Source organism: Oncorhynchus keta, chromosome 32, assembly GCF_023373465.1.
Source record: "Oncorhynchus keta strain PuntledgeMale-10-30-2019 chromosome 32, Oket_V2, whole genome shotgun sequence".
In the NCBI taxonomy this organism is placed as follows: Eukaryota; Metazoa; Chordata; class Actinopteri; order Salmoniformes; family Salmonidae; genus Oncorhynchus; species Oncorhynchus keta.
The window spans coordinates 2,460,739-2,485,330 of NC_068452.1; the positions used below are offsets into that span (position 1 = coordinate 2,460,739).

The 24,592-nt window shown below is 43.6% G+C and overlaps 1 protein-coding gene across 10 annotated transcripts in view; it reads right to left on the bottom strand.

Annotated features, from left to right (window-relative positions):
• The window catches only part of LOC118389408 (myosin-10-like), a 97,557-nt gene that overhangs the window by 55,925 nt on the left and 17,040 nt on the right, over positions 1 to 24,592 (bottom strand). For all 10 annotated transcript variants that reach the window (XM_052490311.1, XM_052490308.1, XM_052490306.1 and 7 more), the window contains exon 3: positions 23,927 to 24,083. In XM_052490311.1, the coding sequence (XP_052346271.1) occupies positions 23,927 to 24,083 (157 nt within the window). The remainder of the gene's footprint in view (positions 1 to 23,926; positions 24,084 to 24,592) is intronic.

The following is a 24,592-nucleotide window of genomic DNA, read 5'->3' on the forward strand; positions in this document are numbered from 1 at the left end:
TTAGCATACTCATCGGGCAATGGCCCAATCCCCCAAATCCCTCTTTCAAAATGAAATGAGTTCTTGTACCAAATGTATCACTGGCTGACACCAAAGTCATTTTACAGAACATAGCCAACTTTACTGAGCTTGGTGAGTTTGCCATCGAATGAGATACTCCCTTCAAACAGGTTGAAGGTCATTGTCTGCACCAGGAACGAAATGTAATTTCACTAAACATTTCAAAAGCCTCAGGATCCAGACATTTCACAGGTGTTCTGAGGCACACAAAATGGAGGAGGAATCGAGGAGTCTTTCAAAGGAAAGCTTTGTAGTGCCAAACCTCTGCGTTACAGAGATAAGGGCTGATAGTGTACCTTGTCGCTATTAGGCTGGGGAATTGAGGGAAGCTGAGCGTAAAAACTGCTGAAAGCTACACACACAAAGAGTTCCAAAAGGGTTCTTCGGCTGTCCCCATAGAACCCCTTTTGGTTCCAGGTAGAACTCTTTTTGATTCCATGTAGAACCTTCTGTGGAAAGGGTTATACATGGAAACCAAAAGGGTTCTAAATAGCACCTTTTTTTCTAAGGCTGTATGTCGGCTATGTCCATCATGTACATGTAGCCTATGTGAAAACAGTTTACACATGAACTCATTGAACTCAGCCAGACCACGGTAGGCGCAATACTGCAACCAAATGCCATCTTTCCCTGTATGTACAGACTTGTTATTTTAGAGCCCTGTATCACTGAACTGGTTGGCTGATGATAGAAACACAGCTCTCTAGGAAGAAGGCAGAGCATCAATGTGATTTACAGTCAGCAGGAGATAGAGGAGAGAGAGAGAGAGGAGAAAGAGAGAGAAAGAAGCTCTGGTTTAACACCTAGAGAATCAGGAAGAAGCAGGAGGGAGCCATTTGAAGTGACAGTGAGGTTGAAACAGTTTGCCGACAACAAGCCAATCACGGAGCACCTTCTCATCTAATTGGCTGAGGTGAACGGGGGCGCCACAATGGGTTTTTTATTACATGTTTTTATTTCATCTTTATTTAACCAGGTAGGCTAGTTGAGAACAAGTTCTCATTTACAACTGCGACTGCGACCTGGCCAAGATAAAGCAAAGCAGTGTGACACAAACAACAGAGTTACACATGGAGTAAACAAACATACAGTCAATAACACAATAGAAAAAAAGTCTATATACAGTGTGTGAAAATGAGGTAAGATAAGCGAGGTAGGCAATAAATAGGCCATAGTGGCAAAACAATTTAGCAATTAAAAACTGGAATGATAGATGTGCAAAAGATGAATGTGCAAGTAGAGATACTGGAGTGCAAAGGAGTAAAAAATAAAAAATAAATAACAGTATGGGGATGAGGAAGTTGGATGGGCTATTTTCAGATGGGCTATGTACAGGTGCAGTGATCTGTGAGCTGCTCTGACAGCTGGTGCTTAAAGTTAGTGAGGGAGATATGGGTATCCAGCTTCAGTGATTGTTGCAATTAGTTCAAGTCATTGGCAGCAGAGAACTGGTAGGAAAGGGGGCCAATGAGGAATTGGCTTTGAGGGTGACCCGTGAAATATACCTGCTGGAGCGCATGCTACGGATGGGTGCTGCTATGATGACCAGTGAGCTGAGATAAGGCGGGGTTTAACCTGGCAAAGACTTATAGATGATCTGTTGCCAGTGTGTTTGGCGACGAATATGAAGTGAGGGCCAGCCAACGAGAGCATAAAGGTTGCAGTGGTGGGTAGTATATGGGGCTTTGGTGACAAAACGGATGGCACTGTGATAGACTGCATCTATTTTGCTGAGTAGAGTGTTGGGGGCTATTTTGTAAAAGACATCGCCGAAGTCAAGGATGGGCAGGATAGTCAATTTTACAAGGATATGTTTGGCAGCATGAGTGAATGATGCTTTGTTGCGAAATAGGAAACCAAATCTAGATTTAATTTTGGATTGGAGATGCTTAATGTGAGTCTGGAAGGAGAGTTTACAGTCTAAGCAGACACCTAGGTATTTATAGTTGTCCACATATTCCACAAGTCAGAACCGTCCAGAGTAGTGATGCTGGACGGGAGGGCAGGTGCGGGCAGCGATCGGTTGAAGAGCATGCATTTCGTTTTACTTGCATTTAAGAGCAGTTGGAGGCCACGGAAGGAGAGTTATATGGCATTGAAGCTCATCTGGAGGTTAGTTAACACAGTGTCCAAAGAAAGGCCAGAAGTATACAGAATGGTGTCGTCTGCGTAGAGGTGGATCAGAGAATCACCAACAGCAAGAGCGACATCATTGATGTATAAAGAGAAAAGAGTCGGCCCGAGAATTTAACCCTGTGGCACCCCCATAGAGACTGCCAGAGTTCCGGACAACAGGCCCTCCGATTTGCCACACTGAACTCTGTCTGAGAAGTAGTTGGTGAACCAGGCGAGGCAGTCATTTGAGAAACCAAGGCTTTTGAGTCTGCCGATAAGAATGTGGTAAATGACAGAGTCGAAAGCCTTGGCCAGGTCGATGAATACAGCTGCACAGTATTGTCTCTTATCGATGGCGGTTATGATATCGTTTAGGACCTTGAGCGTGGCTGAGGTGCACCCATGACCAGCTTTGAAACCAGATTGCATAGTGGAGTAGGTACGGTGGGATTCGAAATGGTCGGTGATCTGTTTTATTAACTTGGCTTTCGAAGACCTTAGAAAGGCAGGGTAGGATAGATATAGGTCTGTAGCAGTTTGGGTCTAGAGTGTCTCCCCTTTGAAGAGGGGGATGACCACGGCAGCTTTCCAATCTTTGGGGATCTCAGACGATACGAAAGAGGTTGAACAGGCTAGTAATAGGGGTTGCAACAATTTCGCCTGATAATTTTAGAAGAGAGGGTCCAGATTGTCTAGCCCGGCTGATTTTGCAGCTCTTTCAGAATAAGCTATCTGGATTTGGGTGAAGGAGAAATGGGGGAGGCTTGGGCAAGTTGCTGTGGGGGGTGCAGGGGTGTTGACCGGCGTAGGGGTGGCCAGGTGGAAAGCATGGCCAGCTGTAGAAAAATGCTTATTGAAATGTTCAATTATTGTGTCCCAGAACTTTTTGGAGTTTGTGCTGCAGGGTGCAAATTTCTGTTTGGAAACGCTATCCTTTGCTTTCCTAACTGCCTGTGTATATTGGTTCCTAACTTCCCTGAAAAGTTGCATATCGCGGGGGCTATTTGATGCTAATGCCGTACGCCACAGGATGTTTTTGTGCTGATCAAGGGCAGTCAGGTCTGGAGTGAACCACGGGCTACATCTATTCCTGGTTCTACATTTTTTGAATGGGGCATGCTTATTTAAGATGGTGAGGAAAGCACTTTTAAAGAATAACCAGACATCTTCTACTGACGGAATGAGGTCAATATCCTTCCCCGATATCCGGGCCAGGTCGTTTAAGAAGGCCTGCTCGCTGAAGTGTTTTCTGGAGCGTTTGAAAGTGATGAGGGGTGGTCATTTGACCGCAGACCCATTACGGACGCAAGCAATGAGGCAGTGATCGCTGAGATCCTGGTTGAAGACAGCAGAGGTGTATTTGGAGGGCAGGTTGGTTAGGATGATATCTATGAGGGTGCCTGTGTTTACGGATTTGAGGTTGTACCTGGTAGGTTCACTGATAATTTGTGTGAGATTGAGGGCATCAAGCTTAGATTGTAGGATGGCCGGGGTGTTAAGCATGTCCCAGTTTAGGTCACCTAACAGCAGGAGTTCTGAAGTTTGATGGGGGGCAATCAATTCACATATGGTGTCCAGGGAACAGCTGGTTTAAGGGCACAGCTGAGTTAGCAGACAAGTTGCTTTTTGTCAAACAAGTGTTCCAGTGATTTAATTTTCTTAACTCGACTGGATTTCATTAATTGTAACCAGATTTGACATTGGGTTGCATAACTTCTTCAGATTACAGTAAGTTACTGGAGAATCAGAACAGCTCTACACAGTACTGGTGGTTGACGCTAATGTACATGACTTAACATCTGTCCAGTTAATGGGTGATGGAAATATTTTAGATTTTTTGTAACCACAGTTTCATATATTTTGTAAGTTTTTCATTGGGGGGGGTACAGGTACAATATACAAATTAATATAATTTAATATTCAGTTCATATCTTATTTACCTGTGGACTCAAAAAAGAAAAGAAAAAAACATTTAGAAAAAATGTACTTAAATACAAAGTATTGATCATTATGATCATATTACAGAGTTATAATACATTTAGTATGTAAAGATTAATGCTAGTAGTCCAAGTAATTGCCACCAGATCATGTTTCTAATACTTCATTCCTCCCACTCGTCTACACCACATAAAGCACTGTCTGCCACCAGACCAAACTGACACAATGGGAGGCATCCGATCAGTCCCCGGAAGCAGTGGGCTCCAAATGAACCCAAGTTCGTGGCTGCCGGCCAGGTTTGCACCAGAGAGTGGCAGTAGAGAGGAGCGTAAGGGGTTGGTGAGGTGGGGGGTGGTGAGGTGTGAGGTCATGGGAACTAACTGTGGTTCGGCTGCCAGCATCAGCGCCTCCTCAGGCCTCTCAGCTGTGTCACATGCCTGGCAAAGCTGGAGTACCACAGATAAGACAAAGGCCATCAGCTCCCTTCCCTTCTGCAGTGAGTCCCTTCCTCTGGGCTCCGGAGGAGACCACTGACGACAGATAGACCTTTGTGGTCTGTTCTGGCTGCGAGTCTGACGAGGGCTGGGCTCTTGTCACCAAGGCAGAGCAAGGGGCTGATCCACAGTAAGAGGCAGAGCATGGGGCTGACCCACAGTAAGCGGCAGAGCATGGGGCTGCCACACAGTAAGGGGCATAGGGGTGACCCACAGTAATAGGCAGAGCATGGGCAGACCCACAGTAAGGGGCATAGGGGTGGCCCACAGCAAGAGGCAGAGCATGGGTAGACCCACAGTAAGGGGCATAGGGGTGACCCACAGAAGCAGAGCATGGAGCTGACCCACAGTAAGAGGCAGAGCATGGGGCTGCCACACAGTAAGAGGCAGAGCACGGGGCTGCCACACAGTAAGAGGCAGAGCATGGGGCTGACCCACAGTAAGAGGCAGAGCATGGGGCTGCCACACAGTAAGAGGCAGAGCACGGGGCTGACCCACAGTAAGAGGCAGAGCATGGGGCTGACCCACAGTAAGAGGCAGAGCATGAGGCTGACCCAAAGTAAGGGCCCAGAAGCACAGTTTGGGACTGTACATAACCCATTATATTTACTAGCAGTGAGCTAGTTTATAGAGGGAATGTGGGAACATAACTGACCAGATTTCCCATATGAAGTTTCATAGCCTAAGTGCCATGTGCCGAGTTCTCAGACTGGACTATAATAGACCATGACAAATATAGCATAAGAGAGAGAGAGAGAGCTGCTCACACCAGCAATGACTCATCAGGAGCAGAACAGCATCGTAGCCCTGAAGACAGCCTTCTGTCCAATCTGTAACTCTACCAAGGAGGAGCACTTCTATGTTTGATGGCCTTTAGCCCAGAAGACATCAATAACCTGATTGTGTCTGGGAATACACTCCTTATTAGGTTTAAAGAGTTTCCATCCAATCTGGGAGAGTCATGATGAGCAGTGGAAAGGTGGATGGAAAGGATTGTGACGCATTATTAGATTGTCTCCTGTGAGGTACCGTAGTCAATCATTCAAGACGGGGATGCATCTTTTCCTTCATAGGGGCTGTGTATTTTCCTGTATACACCAAAGGACTAACTCTTGTCTCTCGGCTAAGCGTTATCAGCTTTTCAAGGACGTCAATGACCCAAATGATTTAATTTCCAAAGTTTTGAGCCTGAAGGAGGCTGAAGAAATTTGGCTTGTCACCTAAAACCCTGACAAAATTTACAGACACACAATTGAGAGCATCATGTCGGGCTGTATCACCGCCTGGTACAGCAACTTCATTTCAGTGAAATACGGAACAGTTCTGTATTTTATCTAACAGGTGGCATCCATAAATCTAAATATTACTGTTACATTGCACAACCTTCAGTGTTATGTTATAATTACGTAAAATTATGGGAAATTAGTTCGCAACGAGCCAGGTGGCCCAGAATGTTGACTCTGCGTGCAATGAACGCAAGAGAAGTGACACAATTTCCCTAGTTTAATATTGCCTGCTAACATGAATTTATTTTAACTAAATATGCAGGTTTAAAAATATATACTTCTGTGTATTGATTTTAAGAAAGGCATTGATGTTTATGGTTAGGTACATTCGTGCAACGATTGTGCTTTTATCGCAAATGCGCTTTCATTAAATCATCCCCCGTTTGGCGAAGTTGGCTGTCTTTGTTAGGAAGAAATAGTCTTCACGCAGTTCGCAACGAGCCAGGCGACCCAAACTGATGCATATACCCTGACTCTGTTGCACAGAACGCAAGAGAAGTGACACAATTTCCCTAGTTAAAAGAAATTCATGTTAGGAGGCAATATTAACTAAATATGCAGGTTTAAAAATATATACTTGTGTATTGATTTTAAGAAAGCGTTGATGTTTACGGTTAGGTACATTGGTGCAACGACAGTGCTTTTTTTGCGAATGCGCTTTCATTAAATCATCCCCCGTTTGGCGAAGTAGGCTTTGATTCAATGATAAATTAACAGGCACCGCATCGATTATATGCAACGCAGGACAAGCTAGATATACTAGTAATTTCATCAACCATATGTAGTTAACTAGTGATTATGTTAAGATTGATTGTTTTTTTATAAGATACGTTTAATGCTAGCTAGCACCTTTACCGTGGCTCCTTGCTGCACTCGCATAATAGGTCAGCCTGCCACACAGTCTCCTTGTGGAGTGCAATGTAATCGGCCAAAACAACATTGGTTTTATTAGATTTCCTAATAATATCAGGAATTTCACCCCGACCTACGAGACGGCTAGATGGGTGCACTACAAAGCAATCCGATGAATTCATGTGAAATTTGGAATTGTCGCTGTGATGTAACAAGTGATGAATTTAACGTGTCGTGTTCAAATCTAGCAGGTATTCACCATCTCTTAGGAACAGAGAGAGAGGTGCTACTGGTTTCCATATTTGTCTGACACTGAGTTTGGGTTGCTGCTGGGCATTCAAGTAGGTACTGTAAATCTCCTCTCCATTCATCCTCACTTAGCGGATTAAAAGGGTTGTGGAGAAAAGTCTTGACGTGCAAATAAATTAGTTATACCACCAATGTATTAGTGGCTACATAGCATGATGTTGCCATTTGTTGTTGGCAGCCGGTCATATTAATGTTTGCTTTGCATCGCAAATATGAATTCTTTAAACATAATAATCATGTTTTTGACCACATCTGAAGAAATACATTGGAAACCGTTTGATATTAAACCAGACTCAGAAGCGGGGCATGTTTCATTTGCTTCTCCCTTCTCCAAATGGGTTTTCCCCCTCTTCTGTTTCCGCTACAGATTCTACAGATGGCGGCTGGCCACTGACACTTCCCATGACCTCTTCCTGAGTCACTGGAAATGACACTCTCTCTCTCGGATATTAAGGTCTTTCACACCCCAGGACACGGTAACAACACAAGCCTGTGCAATAGACTAAGACCCTTTCAAAGGCATCAGAGGAAGAGATGATACCTGAATAGTTACTCAATGTCCCTGAAGGTGAGGCTTTGTCTGGACCTGGCCTCCTGGAGGGAATGTTCGGATGCAATTTCTGTCCTGGATGAGCTCATTTGTGATTCCAGCCCTGCACAGCCAACACGATATACATGAATAAAATAACACTTGTCATTCCAGCCCTGCACAGCCAACACGATATACATGAATAAAATAACACTTGTGATTCCAGCCCTGCACAGCCAACACAATATACATGAATAAAATAACACTTGTGATTCCAGCCCTGCACAGCCAACACGATATACATGAATAAAATAACACTTGTGATTCCAGCCCTGCACAGCCAACACGATATACATGAATAAAATAACACTTGTGATTCCAGCCCTGCACAGCCAACACGATATACATGAATAAAATAACACTTGTGATTCCAGCCCTGCACAGCCAACACGATATACATGAATAAAATAACACTTGTGATTCCAGCCCTGCACAGCCAACACGATATACATGAATAAAATAACACTTGTGAAGCCCTGCAAAACACGATATACATGAATAAAATAACACTTGTGATTCCAGCCCTGCACAGCCAACACGATATACATGAATAAAATAACACTTGTGATTCACAGCCCTGCACAGCCAACACGATATACATGAATAAAATAACACTTGTGATTCCAGCCCTGCACAGCCAACACGATATACATGAATAAAATAACACTTGTGATTCCAGCCCTGCAAAGCCAACTATACATGAATAAAATAACACTTGTGATTCCAGCCCTGCACAGCCAACACAATATACATGAATAAAATAACACTTGTGATTCCAGCCCTGCACAGCCAACACGATATACATGAATAAAATAACACTTGTGATTCCAGCCCTGCACAGCCAACACGATATACATTAATAAAATAACACTTGTGATTCCAGCCCTGCACAGCCAACACGATATACATTAATAAAATAACACTTGTGGTGGAAGGAGAGCGGTCATTCAACCATGAACCAACTCTTAAGAAATGCTAATGTCCTTCGCTACAGTAGCCGTAACTATTCTAATTTGGCCCAGTATTGTCACAGAGAGAGAGGCAGACCTGGCCCGGTCTTCTGATGGAGGGAGAGAGCTGGTTTGAAAAAGTGAACTGGAGAGAGGAGAGAGGCCAGAGGTGGATGGGTTGTTCTGTAGATAGGGATGCCTGAGGAAAACAGGGTGTGTGGTGGGGGGGGTGGACTCAGGCACAGCTGGATGGCTCATCAGGGACAGTGCAGCTTCCTTGATTTGAGCAGGTTCTTCCTGGCTTTGATGACGGGCGGGGGGCCTGGCTTGACACATTCTCACTGATGCACAAGGATTTACAGGCATTTCATGGTATGATGTCATAATCCGCTGCTCTATGCACGGCCGTACTGAGAAGCACGCACACACACCATTGTCTCATCCTTCCTGTGTCTCCCTTTACATCCAAAACCCTGATCTCTTTCAGATGAAAACACAGCCCAGACAGCAAGGCTGATGTGGGAACATTTCTCACTTTATCTGGCCAGCTGCAGATGTGGGAAGGATATAATCGAGTCAAGAGGACGTTCTTGAATTCCATTCATTCATGTCAATGCATCGACCTCAACAACCTCTCCAAGATCGTAAAACTCTGATGACTATTTGAGGGGGGGGCATAGATGGGGAACCAAACGGAGCTGTTATTTCTGTAACAGTGTTTTATAGCCTAGTCATGAGAACCGTTGTGTGGGATTCACATGATTGGTAGTGTTCTTTCCAGCTTCACATGACTTGATTATTTTGGATGGCTTCACGAGGCTGCTCCACGAAATAGGATAGGATTGGTTGTTCAAATATTTGAGGAAAGAATACAAATGATTTAAAACCCTATTCAGTTGTACGGTGTTTGGCCAATTCTTTAGTAATGGACTGTCTCATGGGAGTACCAAAGTTTTGTTATTAATGCTCAAAATAATAGAATAATTACTTAATAATGTATAGCCTAATTAAAGTTCACCACCAGGCTTGGATGGATGACTCTACTTGAGCTCCTCCACAGACCATAGACAACAAAAACAAAATACACGTCACCATCTTTTCAAACCTGTGACAAAGTGAAAAATGGGAGGACATCTTGGGCACAGTGGCTCTGCGTGTGGCGTTTGTGACAGAGAGGAGACAAGGGAGGATGGGACGAGGGAGAGAAGATCAGAGCAGAGGGGGCAGAGGGAGCTGATCTCAGCCCACAGACAGTGAGCTCATTGTGACCCTGGGGCCCGCTGGCCCTAGCCGTCATCTGTGCTTAAAGCAGTCAATATTGCTGTTAACAAAGTGGTTTTGAAGGAGGAAGACCTCAGAAACCAGTTTGATATAAATAGAGGTACAACACATCCACTGGGCTGTGGTGGATAATGAAGACAAACTGGTGGTCTGTAGCTTTAATTGAGGATAGTCTAGTTTTCATCAGTTTTAGAAAAAAGAGAGGAAATGTCTCAAAATGAACTCTGAGCACTGATCACTTATAGCAGATGCACTCTTCAACAAATAAGGCATCGTCCAAGTGTTGTGTGGTGAGCAGTAGTATGTCAGTCAGCAGATATCAGAGTCCAAACCAGAGTAAAATGAAGATCATTGTTGGTTGGCCTGGCTCCTCCAGGGGAAGTTCCACCCAGCCACGAGACAGGGGGGATAGGGCCTCTCTCACACTGTAGACTGTGGGCAGACTGCTTCCCCACTACCCCACTACCCCCCTCCCCTTCAGATCCCCCCCCCTTGCTGAATTAATGCAGTGACCAGACTCATTCCACACATTCCAGTTCACATCCCTGCCAGCCACGAGCCTCAATCTCAATTCTAACTAAAAGTGTGCTCATGCTGGAAATAGAATGCATATGAGTGAGAGAAAACAGACATGCCGCGAGTGTCAACAGCATCATAGCACGTCAAATTAGCAAGCAAGTCTATTTTTCACGCGTCTACACGGCGCAATTCTGGTAAAATAACCAGATAGCTTGCTTGGGGTCGTTTGTAGAAAAGAATTAGGGAAGATAATTACAATTCCTCTATGCTAAGTAGACTAAAGATGTAGTTTAAAATGTATTGGGCTGTAAGCTAAGGTCGCAGCCTACCTGTGTTGATTTCATAGGCATGTAGCCTTGGCAGGCTACGTCTGGAAAACTTGAGGACCGCTTACGTAGAAGAACAAGAAAGACTTGGTTGTTTATAAACAACTCGGGTTTAGCACAGGTACGGTGGCTCCCGTAGGACATCTAAGGAACTCACAACAATAACTCTCAGGGGCTTCATAGGGAACATAGATAACTGTTTATTATGGATTTTCATTGGCATACGCTATGCAGTATATGTGAATTAATGCTCGCTAAGGGCGTCTCTCCATGTGATTTCGGCTTCACTCTAGACTAAGGCAGAAGGCAAGCCTCTCGTTCACATCTGCTGTATGACGACACCTGTACTGACCATATATGGACAAATACCTGGCCATGTACAAAGAACACCTGTACTGACCATGTATGGACAAATACCTGGCCATGTACAAAGAACACCTGTACTGAACATGTATGGACAAATACCTGGCCATATACAAAGAACACCTGTACTGACCATTTATGGACAAATACCCGGCCATATACAAAGAACACCTGTACTGAACATGTATGGACAAATACCTGGCCATATACAAAGAACACCTGTACTGAACATGTATGGACAAATACCTGGCCATATACAAAGAACACCTGTACTGACCATGTATGGACAAATACCTGGCCATATACTAAGAACACCTGTACTGACCATGTATGGACAAATACCTGGCCATATACTAAGAACACCTGTACTGACCATTTATGGACAAATACCTGGCCATATACTAAGAACACCTGTACTGACCATGTATGGACAAATACCTGGCCATATACAAAGAACACCTGTACTGACCATGTATGGACAAATACCTGGCCATGTACAAAGAACACCTGTACTGACCATGTATGGACAAATACCCGGCCATATACAAAGAACACCTGTACTGAACATGTATGGACAAATACCTGGCCATATACTAAAAACACCTGTACTGAACATGTATGGACAAATACCCGGCCATGTACAAAGAACACCTGTACTGAACATGTATGGACAAATACCTGGCCATATACTAAGAACACCTGTACTGACCATGTATGGACAAATACCTGGCCATATACAGAAAACACCTGTACTGAACATGTATGGACAAATACCCGGCCATATACAAAGAACACCTGTACTGAACATGTATGGACAAATACCTGGCCATATACGGAAAACACCTGTACTGAACATGTATGGACAAATACCCGGCCATATACAAAGAACACCTGTACTGAACATGTATGGACAAATACCTGGCCATATACGGAAAACACCTGTACTGAACATGTATGGACAAATACCCGGCCATGTACAAAGAACACCTGTACTGAACATGTATGGACAAATACCTGGCCATATACGGAAAACACCTGTACTGAACATGTATGGACAAATACCTGGCCATATACAGAAAACACCTGTACTGACCATGTATGGACAAATACCTGGCCATATACAAAGAACACCTGTACTGAACATGTATGGACAAATACCTGGCCATATACAAAGAACACATGTACTGACCATGTATGGACAAATACCTGGCCATATACTAAGAACACCTGTACTGACCATGTATGGACAAATACCTGGCCATATACAGAAAACACCTGTACTGAACATGTATGGACAAATACCTGGCCATATACGGAAAACACCTGTACTGAACATGTATGGACAAATACCCGGCCATATACTAAGAACACCTGTACTGAACATGTATGGACAAATACCCGGCCATATACAAAGAACACCTGTACTGAACATGTATGGACAAATACCTGGCCATATACGGAAAACACCTGTACTGAACATGTATGGACAAATACCCGGCCATATACAAAGAACACCTGTACTGAACATGTATGGACAAATACCTGGCCATATACGGAAAACACCTGTACTGAACATGTATGGACAAATACCCGGCCATGTACAAAGAACACCTGTACTGAACATGTATGGACAAATACCTGGCCATATACGGAAAACACCTGTACTGAACATGTATGGACAAATACCTGGCCAAATACAGAAAACACCTGTACTGACCATGTATGGACAAATACCCGGCCATATACAAAGAACACATGTACTGAACATGTATGGACAAATACCTGGCCATATACAAAGAACACATGTACTGACCATGTATGGACAAATACCTGGCCATATACTAAGAACACCTGTACTGACCATGTATGGACAAATACCTGGCCATATACAGAAAACACCTGTACTGAACATGTATGGACAAATACCTGGCCATATACTAAGAACACCTGTACTGAACATGTATGGACAAATACCCGGCCATATACTAAGAACACCTGTACTGAACATGTATGGACAAATACCCGGCCATATACTAAGAACACCTGTACTGACCATGTATGGACAAATACCTGGCCATATACTAAGAACACCTGTACTGAACATGTATGGACAAATACCCGGCCATATACAAAGAACACCTGTACTGAACATGTATGGACAAATACCTGGCCATATACAAAGAACACCTGTACTGAACATGTATGGACAAATACCTGGCCATATACAGAAAACACCTGTACTGAACATGTATGGACAAATACCTGGCCATATACTAAGAACACCTGTACTGACCATGTATGGACAAATACCTGGCCATATACTAAGAACACCTGTACTGAACATGTATGGACAAATACCCGGCCATATACAAAGAACACCTGTACTGAACATGTATGGACAAATACCCGGCCATATACTAAGAACACCTGTACTGACCATGTATGGACAAATACCCGGCCATATACAAAGAACACCTGTACTGAACATGTATGGACAAATACCCGGCCATATACAAAGAACACCTGTACTGAACATGTATGGACAAATACCTGGCCATATACTAAGAACACCTGTACTGACCATGTATGGACAAATACCTGGCCATATACTAAGAACACCTGTACTGAACATGTATGGACAAATACCCGGCCATATACTAAGAACACCTGTACTGAACATGTATGGACAAATACCCGGCCATATACTAAGAACACCTGTACTGAACATGTATGGACAAATACCCGGCCATATACTAAGAACACCTGTACTGACCATGTATGGACAAATACCCGGCCATATACAAAGAACACCTGTACTGAACATGGATGGACAAATACCCGGCCATATACGGAAAACACCTGTACTGAACATGTATGGACAAATACCCGGCCATATACAGAAAACACCTGTACTGAACATGTATGGACAAATACCTGGCCATATACAGAAAACACCTGTACTGAACATGTATGGACAAATACCTGGCCATATACAGAAAACACCTGTACTGAACATGTATGGACAAATACCTGGCCATATACGGAAAACACCTGTACTGAACATGTATGGACAAATACCCGGCCATATACAGAAAACACCTGTACTGAACATGTATGGACAAATACCTGGCCATATACAGAAAACACCTGTACTGAACATGTATGGACAAATACCTGGCCATATACAGAAAACACCTGTACTGAACATGTATGGACAAATACCCGGCCATATACAGAAAACACCTGTACTGAACATGTATGGACAAATACCTGGCCATATACAGAAAACACCTGTACTGAACATGTATGGACTGCTCTATCCATTTGACTGACTGAGGAACATTGGGTGTTTACAACCTTTCCACAATAAAAATGAGATGTGGGGTTTGTTGCCCTGGCCTGTACATTCAGAAGGACCAGGTCCAACATCCTAAAACGTTGTTGACAGTTTGACTGTAATTCAGCAAGCAGGGGAGCGAAGGATTGCTGGACTTGGCCAATTTTGAAGTCTACAATGTGTGGAGAAGCATGGAAAGGCTATCCCATTAAAGCTTTAGAGTGGTCAGTCTGTTAGTATAACACCTCAGGAGCAGTTCATAGCCTGTACATCAGGCAGGACTCCAGCAGTGCTCAAGGGTCTAGTCAGATTATACTGTATTTACACTGAGTGTACAAAATATGACACTTTCCATGACATAGACTGACCAGGTGAATCCAGGTGAAAGCTATAATCCCTTATTGATGTCACCTGTTAAATCCATGTTACCGTCTCATTATAAAACAGTTAATTCCAGCAAGGCATTATGATTGGTCGAGAGGCGTTCACAGCCTGCAAAGCTGTTTTTGACAGCAAACAGCTGGCAGGCGGTCAATCAGGGTTTTTGGACTGTTTCTATGTGCCTGGTCCCTGTTAGCCGTCATCTGTGCTTAAAGCAGTCAATATAACACTCACAAAAACAAACACTGTGGAGTGCCTGCTTGTGAATGGGGTCTAAGAGGCAAAACCCCTGGCCCCTGAAACGGCCATTAAACCGCTGTGGCAGGGCTTCTGCTATGGGGCCATTAAACCCCTGTGGCAGGGCTTCTGCTATGGGGCCATTAAACCCCTGTGGCAGGGCTTCTGCTATGGGGCCATTAAACCCCTGTAGCAGGGCTTCTGCTATGGGGCCATTAAACCCCTGTGGCAGGGCTTCTGCTATGGGGCCATTAAACCCCTGTAGCAGGGCTTCTGCTATGGGGCCATTAAACCCCTGTAGCAGGGCTTCTGCTATGGGGCCATTAAACCCCTGTGGCAGGGCTTCTGCTATGGGGCCATTAAACCCCTGTGGCAGGGCTTCTGCTATGGGGCCATTAAACAGCAGTGGCAGGGCTTCTGATATGGGGCCATTAAACTGCAGTGGCAGGGCTTCTGATATGGGGCCATTAAACAGCAGTGGCAGGGCTTCTGATATGGGGCCATTAAACTGCAGTGGCAGGGCTTCTGATATGGGGCCATTAAACTGCAGTGGCAGGGCTTCTGCTATGGGGCCATTAAACTGCAGTGGCAGGGCTTCTGCTATGGGGCCATAAAACTGCAGTGGCAGGGATTCTGCTATGGGGCCATTAAACTGCAGTGGCAGGGCTTCTGCTATGGGGCCATTAAACTGCAGTGGCAGGGCTTCTGATATGGGACCATTAAACTGCAGTGGCAGGGCTTCTGCTATGGGGCCATTAAACTGCAGTGGCAGGGCTTCTGATACGGACAGACCCAGCAAATCTAGTTTCCATTTCAAAACGTGGATCTTTCCTGAGAAATGGATCCTTAGAAGAGAAATGTGATAGGCTAGGCTAACTAGGCGGATTCATAATTTTGAGAAGTTAGACAGCCCTTGACATCTGGACATTTATTCAGTGTGTGTTGTTTACGTGACCCAGACCAAGGCACCTAGTACAGTACACGTCTAGGAAATCTGTGTTTAATATTTACCTCAGGAGTGAGATAAATTACAGGAGACAGGTTGTGTACTACTGGACTACAGCTGCCACAGCAAAGACAGAGGGAGTGACGGGGAGTGACAGAAAGTAAGGGATGGGAATCTCAATTAAGCCAGAGCCTGAGGCCTTGTCCTACTTCAATATTTAGAATACTTAGATCACGGGGCATAATGCAATGTAACACACACCTGCCATTCTGGTAAAGTAATAAGAGACGTTCAACATCTTTCCCCTATCATGAGACTGACCTGAGGGAAAAACCCAGCAGTTGAAAGTCTGATGACAAAAAAGTAGCACAATATCAAGAGCTTACCAAGGCCCTGAGGACTTTCAACAGGGCTCATTTACTGTGTGCTAGCTCTGCCAAAAGCCAATCCATGCTGGGTGACAACACAGAGAGGAATTCTCACTGTGAGTACGGCACATAGTGTATTTTTTTCAGATGAGTGGACAGCCAATGTGGCTCAGGCCTGGCTGAGGAACAGAACCAGCTGTCCCGAGGCGGGCGACCAACCGCACCGCGCAGGTATTTGGCAGGTAGTGGTTTGAAGTGATTTTTCATTAGTCACACAAACTGGAGGAACTGATTGTGACCTCATCTACAACTTCCCGGAGAAGCCAGCCACAAGACCACCTGCCGGACCGTCAGAAAGGCCCCCTTAGAGCACGGGAGACCGCATTCCTCTAACGACCAGGGCTCAGTCCAAGCCAAGGTCAAAAGGAAGGGGAGAACGTGGACCTGGGTCTCCTGATCTGAAGCCATTGTATTCCTGAGTCAAGATGTTCTAATAAATTAAATTCAAGACGAAACATGAAAGGTGTTTCAAAGGGAGAAGCACATGTAGAATACTGAACACTTTGGACACCATGGAACGTTGAGAGATGACATTTCCCATCCCTTGTATTGTTCAATCCAGGACTGACCGAGGCTGAATTCAACAGGTGAGATCAAACGCATTCCTCAAATGTTCTAACCTCATTCCTCTCTCTCTATCCTCAAACTGTCACTACAGAACCAAAATCCTTACACAACAGAAAAGGGATGACTTGGCTATAGCTGCAGTCAGTCTCACCCTGCCCCGGACAGAATAGGAAACGGTAATCAGCAGGTCTTGCCCTCTCACTGTCCTGTGTGGCTTCGTTCCTCCCAGGCCCAGGGTCATTAGGAGTCCTCTTAGCCTCCTCCCACCTCTGTAGACAATGATTTATTCTTTGTTCACCCAGAGGATATACAGCAGCCCAATGGCCACCCCTGCATTCCTTGCCATTGAACTGTAATGGCCAGCAGAGAGGTTTGGTCACTGCAAGAAACACTTAAAAGTTCAAGGGTAATGGTTATTTTCTAGCTTCCTCAATGTGGTACAAAGTAGCATTGGTATAATGATGGTGGAGTGTTGGCATAGTGATTGTGGAGCATTTGGCTCTACTGGCTCAATGCCAGCTGTTTTAAAAACCCTTGAGGGAAAAGGCCATAGAAATTGATCATTGTCAGCATATTCCAGAACTTTATAGGTTTATGACATCAACCACGCTCGTATTATATCTCTAGGGAAAATGGCTACGTGCTGCAGTGTTGCCGGACCTGCCGTGGATCTCAGGGGAGGCTAAAGAAACAGCTAGACCTCTGCTCTGTCTGGAGGGCACAGTCGTTTAGGTGCTCAGACTGTAGAGTGTCTCCAGGGACATCATTCCCATGTTTGGCAGCTGGAAACATCAGAGGAGTGCTGAATCTGCTGATATTCAGGGTAAAAATTCCCTGCAGGTTGAATGAGTTTAGGGCCAGAAAGACTTGGAAATTGGGGGGGAATGGGACAAATGTTATCTCAATTCCATAACATATGAGAAACGCAACAGAGCAGGCTAACTCAATCAAAGCTGCTCCAACTATTAGGCTAATAAAAATCCCATGGTACACTCAACCTGTTCCAAATATTAGGCTAATAAAAATCCCATGGTACACTCAACCTGTTCCAAATATTAGGCTAATAAAAATCCCATGGTACACTCAACCTGTTCCAAATATTAGGCTAATAAAAATCCCATGGTACACACAACCTGCTCCAACTATTAGGCTAATACAAATCCCATGGTACACACAACCTGCTCCAACTATTAGGCTAATAAAAATCCCATGGTACACACAACCTGTTCCAACTATTAGGCTAATAAAAATCCCATGGTACACACAACCTGTTCCAACTATTAGGCTAATAAAAATCCCATGGTACACACAACCTGTTCTAACTATTAGGCTAATACAAATCCCATGGTACACTCAACCTGTTCCAAATATTAGGCTAATAAAAATCCCATGGTACACTATCTAGAACGTAAAAGGGTTCCTTGGCTTTCCCCATAGGATAACCCTTTGAATAACCCTTTTGGTTCCAACTAGAACAGATTTTGGGTTCCATGTAGAACCCTTTACACAGACAATTCTACATGGAACCATAAATGGTTCTACATGGAACCAAAAAGGTTTCTCCTATGGGGACAGCCAAAGAACCCTTTTGGAGTGTAGAGGAAATGAGGGATTGAATTTGATTAAACATTGTTGTGCCCTTGAGCAAGGCACTTAACCCTAATTGCTCTTGTAAGTTGCTTTGGATAAAAGCATCTGCTAAATGACTCCTATGTAAACACATGAATCAGTACTGTAATTCATCAAGTACTTTCAGCATCCATAACTGCATCTGGTCAATGTTCTTCTGAACCAGGTAAAAGCAAGAGAACACTCACCAAAACAACAGATTGTCATTTTCTTGTGTTAGTTTTTGATATTTATTTTTTTACTTTAGATTATTTAGTCAATATTTTCTTAATTAGTTAACTCTATTTCTTGAACTGCATTGTTGGTTAAGGGCTTGTAAGTAAGCATTACTTGTAAGTAAGCATGTGACAAATAAAATTGGATTTGATTCAGAAAATTAGATCAAACCTGTGTTTTCTTGGCTTGAGGTCTCCATCCACGGAAATTTTCCTCCACACCATTTCCTTAACATTTCGTTATCTTTGAGACTATTATCAAAAGACATAAGTTACTGTCCTTTGCACACATTTTATTTGATTGATTCATTTAGTAACGGAGAGGGTTCCTATGAGGCAAATGTAGGCTTATTTGCTCAAAGCTTATGAGGCCAATATAGATCTGCCTTGAGTGGACCTAATGGCCTATCCAAACACAAGGGAGAGAGAGTCCTTACAGAGGCCATTCTTCTCTTCAATCTCACAAAGCCTTGCAACTATGTTGCTGAGGGACAGTGTTGCCGTTGATACGAGTTCAGTCTACTCTTGAAATCCCCATGCTGACATGGGCATTTCTTCTCTCAACCAACACATGGTTTCATTCAAGAGAACATCAGCGCTTTGCATTTCTTAACGACACGTTCCAGAAATGTTCAAATTAGCCCCTTGTAACTGACTGGACGCCATCAGTCCAGAGCAACGAGGGAGATTATGGAAAGTATCTGGAGAAGTAATTAATGGCAGATGTGTGGGTCTAGTTGTGGTGGGGGGGGGCCTAGTTACACAACCAGGGCTTTGTAACGTTACCCCTCATTTAACCCTCCATCTGGCAATTGGCTGGCATCTCATAAATGCTGGGATAATGAATGGCCCCTGGAAAGGTTTAGACACCCTTAAGGGACTACAGATGAAAATGATCCAGCTGGCTAAATCTGACACAGTTGCAGAAATGTTGACCAATGTGCATTGTTCATGTTAAGTATACATAACCTGCTGAATCTGCTGATAAATGACATGAAGCAAATGCCTGTTCCTCGTGGCTAAATTTGAACTTCAATGTCCAAAGGGATGTGATACTATCATCACGATCACAGCATTTAGGGATGAAATCATGGCACTGAGATAATGCCGTGATGATATCCATAACACTATGCAGTGATCCAGCAACATTTTCATACAACCAGTACAGGGTACCAGCGCCTAAATCACTGAACTGGTTATAGACCTGCTCAGGGGCAGAGCAGCAGCTGGTATCTGCTAATCTCCAACCTACAAACGTCTTTTTGAGCCAAACCACTGGTTAGCTGGTTAGCCATGATGACTATACTGGCGATGACTACCACTGTGACAAGCCTGCATAAAAGTTCATAGGAACTGCAGGTCCTGAGAGGTATCCTTTCATTTCTACATTGGTTATTGGTAGAAACCGATGCCTCATTTGAATGGGTGTAATGAAGTGAAAACAAAGAAGTGATTTGGAATGGAACTTATTCCGAGTTAAAGTCTCCAGTCCCTGCCCCCCACCCCTACATCCATGCAGATGCTCAGAGTGTGAGAAAGCTGGAGGGTGTGAAGGGGGTGATGGGAAAAACTCACTGGGTCATGGGACAAGTAGGGCTCATAACAAAAGTATGATTGGGGAAGCACTATGTATTTGCATGCACATACAATGTCCAATAGTGGCATTACCACTCCATTACCAGTACATCCAACCAGTGTCTTTGGAGAGATTCTTCACAGAGGACGCTACTTGAGGTGTCAATGCACACATTCTCCACGCTGAGAGAGAACTTCCTCCTGACGGGACTGCCCAACTCGTCACAACCGACCCCCACTGGACGGACAAGCCCTAGCCACTCATCTCTCTATGATGTCTGTTGTGACAGTAATGGGATGATGCTCCATGATGTGTATCCACACCAATAGCACAGCCCTATGTACATCCAGAGTCTGTACCTAGATAGTATTGCTGGGGAGCTGCCCCTCACCCCAAGATCCAGAAAAAGAGTTAACCTGTTTGGGATAGGGGGCAGCATTTTCACGTTTGGATGAAAAGCGTGCCCATAGTAAACTGCCTGCTACTCAGTCCCAGTTGCTAATATATGCATATTATTAGTAGTATCTGGATAGAAAACACTCTGAAGTTTCTAAAACGGTTTGAATGACGTCTGTGAGTATAACAGAACTCATATGGCAGGCAAAAACCTGAGAAAAATCCAACCAGGAAGTGGGAAATCTGAGGTTTGTAATTTTTCAACTCTTGGCCTATCGAATATACAGTGTCTATGGGGTCAAATTGCACTTCCTAAGGCTTCCACTAGATGTCAACAGTCTTTAGAACCTTTTTTGATGCTTCTACTGTAAAGGAGGGGGGAATGAAGGGGATTGAGTCAGTGGTCTGCCACGAGCTGGGCACGCGCGTTCACGTGAGAGTTAGCTTGAGTCCCATTGCATTTCTGAAGACAAAGGAATTCTCCGGTTGGAACATGATTTAAGATTTATGTTAAAAACATCCTAAAGATTGATTCTATACTTCATTTGACATGTTTCTACGAACTGTAATATAACTTTTTTGACTTTTCATCTGAACTAAGCGATCGCGCATTGAGCATTTGGATTACTGGGCTAAACGCTCAAACAAAAAGGAGGTATTTGGACATAAAGATGAACTTTATCGATGAACTTTATCGATGCATTCTGATGAAGATCATCAAAGTTAAGTGAATATTTATAATGCTATTTCTGACTTCTGTTGACTCCAACATGGCGGATATCTGTATGGCTTCATTTGCTGTCTGAGCGCCATACTCAGATTATTGCACGGTTTGCTTTTTCCGTAAAGTTTTTTAAAAATCTGACACAGCGGTTGCATTAACGAGAAGTGTATCTCTAATTCTGTGCATAACACTTGTATCTTATATTAAAGTTTATGATGACTATTTCTGTAAATTGATGTGGCTCAAAATCACTGGATGTTTTGGAAGCAAAACATTACTGAACGTAACGCGCCAATGTAAACTGAGATTTTTGGATATGAATATGCACTTTATCGAACAAAACATACATGTATTGTGTAACATGAAGTCCTATGAGTGTCATCTGATGAAGATCATCAAAGGTTAGTGATTCATTTGATTTCTATTTCTGCTTTTTGTGACTCCTCCCTTTGGCTGGAAAATGGCTGTGTGTGTTTTTGTGACTAGGCTCTGACCTAACATAATCATATGTTGTGCTTTCGCTGTAAAGCCTTTTTGAAATCGGACACGATGGGTAGATTAACAAGAAGTTTCTTTCATTTGGTGTATTGCGCTTGTTAATGTTTGAAAGTTACATATTTTTTTAAATTAAAAAAATTGGCGCGCTGCCTTTTCCGCAGAATGTTGTCGAGGGGTTCCGCTAGCGGAGGGGAGGTCAAGAGGAACTGTGCAAAAAAAAAACTCTGGATAAATTAGAGAAAGGGGGACTGGGAAGGATTGTTTGCTGCCTGGAATGATATGTTGGTTTAGTCAGGTGTCTGGGACAGGACAGATCAGCAGGTAGCTGCAGGTAGCCTAGTGGTTCGAGAGTTGGACTAGTCACTGAAAGGTTGCCAGATCAAATCCCTGAGCTGACAAGGTAAAAATCTGTCGTTCTGCCCCTGAACAAGGCAGTTAAGTCACTGTTTCTAGGCTGTCATTGAAAATAAGAATTTGTTCTTAACTGACTTGCCTAGCTAAATAAAGGTAAAAAATAATGGGTGTCTGTGACAGATAATGTGGCTATTTCTACTTGGGAGTATAAGATACAAAAGACATGAAATAAACCAAATGTCAACAGGCAAAAAATGTGATCAATACATTCCAAGAAAGAAACAGAGCTGTTCAGAGAAAGCCAAGAACATTGGCAATTAGGGGGTAAAAAGATGGAGTATGTGGTTTGAAAGAAGCAATAGGTTACTGGCACCAGAATGATGGGTGCTTTCTTTAAGCAACTCCTTGTAAATCAATTCTGCCAGTCACTATTTTTCCACTGATGTGAGGAATAGGAGGTGGATTCTGAAGTGGATTCTCTCTACAGTGACTAAAGGCTTTGGGTTCTCAAGCTGAGATTTAGACCCATTGGTGCTTATAGCCCATAGTGGTGCTGAGAAGTGCATAGTTCTGAGGTATCAGCACTTCATGGGGAAAAAAACAGTCATCCTTCACTTCCCCTTTCCACTGTGCTCCCCACATTCCAGACATTGCTGGCAAAATTCATTTCTCTCTGGAGGTGGAAATATGAACAGAAAAATAAGACCAGCTCCTTTGGACTGTTTCCACCGAGCCCTTTTTCCTCAATGTGTGCCATTTGATACCATAATGCTGGAGATGCTTGCATGAATTTAGGGCAACTACTACAGTTGGCCAGTGCACTAAATCAAAATAATTGGGGGCGACTTTAGTATGCAACAAACCATGGTTCAGCTGATGGTTTCAATTAAGCCTTCTAATGAAATGAATGGCCCTAAAGCTGTTGAAATTGAGTAGTAATCCCGTAAATCACAGGGCGACTGTAAAACAACTTTTATGAGCGTTGGCGATGGCGACATGTGGCTTGTTTTGGTTTGGTAACTTGAGAGCGAAAGCCTTGAGTATTGTAACAGTAGAGCTAACGGAGATGCCCTGCCAAATGCAACAGGGGGAAAAGTAACATTTTGACAATTTACAGAAGGCCCCCCCCCCCCAAAAAAAAAATCAACAAAACTAAAATGATGACACAATGGCCTGTTCATCCCCTAGAAACAGTTTCAATTGAAACACAACAATAACATCTGGCCTTGGGGAACTGACAATGTACAGTTAACATGACAAATGATCCAATCAGGCTCCACTTAACATCACAGACCTGGGAGATAAGTGCACCTGCCACAGTGGAGACAGGGCTGTCCTAATATCAGTATGTACTGTACCTACCAGTTGACTGCCTCTCAACAACAGCCTTAATCCCAAAACAACCGGTTAAATTGGCTTTGACTTTCTGGTTCCAGTAGACTGAATCAGATCATTCATACAATTTCCCTGTGTAGCAAGCATATGCACATATTTTGTGCATTGACACTGATGGTTGTGGTAAAGGGAGGGATAGACCATAACCAATTGAGACTTACCTTGGAGCATGCATCTGTACGCGGACTCTGAGATGGCGTAGATGTGAGGGGGCATCTCGTGTCTCTTCTTCCCCCTGTACATCTCTATGATGTTCTCTGAGTAGATGGGCAGGTACTTGTAAGGGTTGATCACCACACAGAAGAGGCCAGAGTACGTCTGCAGGAGAAAGAAGATTACGTCATTCAGTGTGAAAACAGGGAATCTGAAGACACCATGATTTGATATCACCTTTTTTTGTAACATTTACTAATACACGTTTTCCAGGTAAAGAGAAACCATCTGAAACAATTGTGGACCAGTCAGCTGTCATTTAATGAGAAAGAGCTAAGAAATCCCTTCAGTGCCCCACGGGGAATCACCACTATCACCATTTACTAATGATGATGAAGCAAATCGAATCAAAGTGTATTTGTCACATGCTCCGAATACAACAGACCTTACAGTGAAATGCTTACTTACAGGCTCTAACCAATAGTGCAAAAAGGTATTAGGTGAACAATAGGTAAGTAAAGAAATAAAACAACAGTAAAACGACAGGCTATATACAATAGCGAGGCTATAAAAGTAGCGAGGCTACATACAGACACCAGTTAGTCAGGTTGATTGAGGTAGTATGTACATGTAGATATGGTTAAAGTGACTATGCATATACACTGGGGAGAACA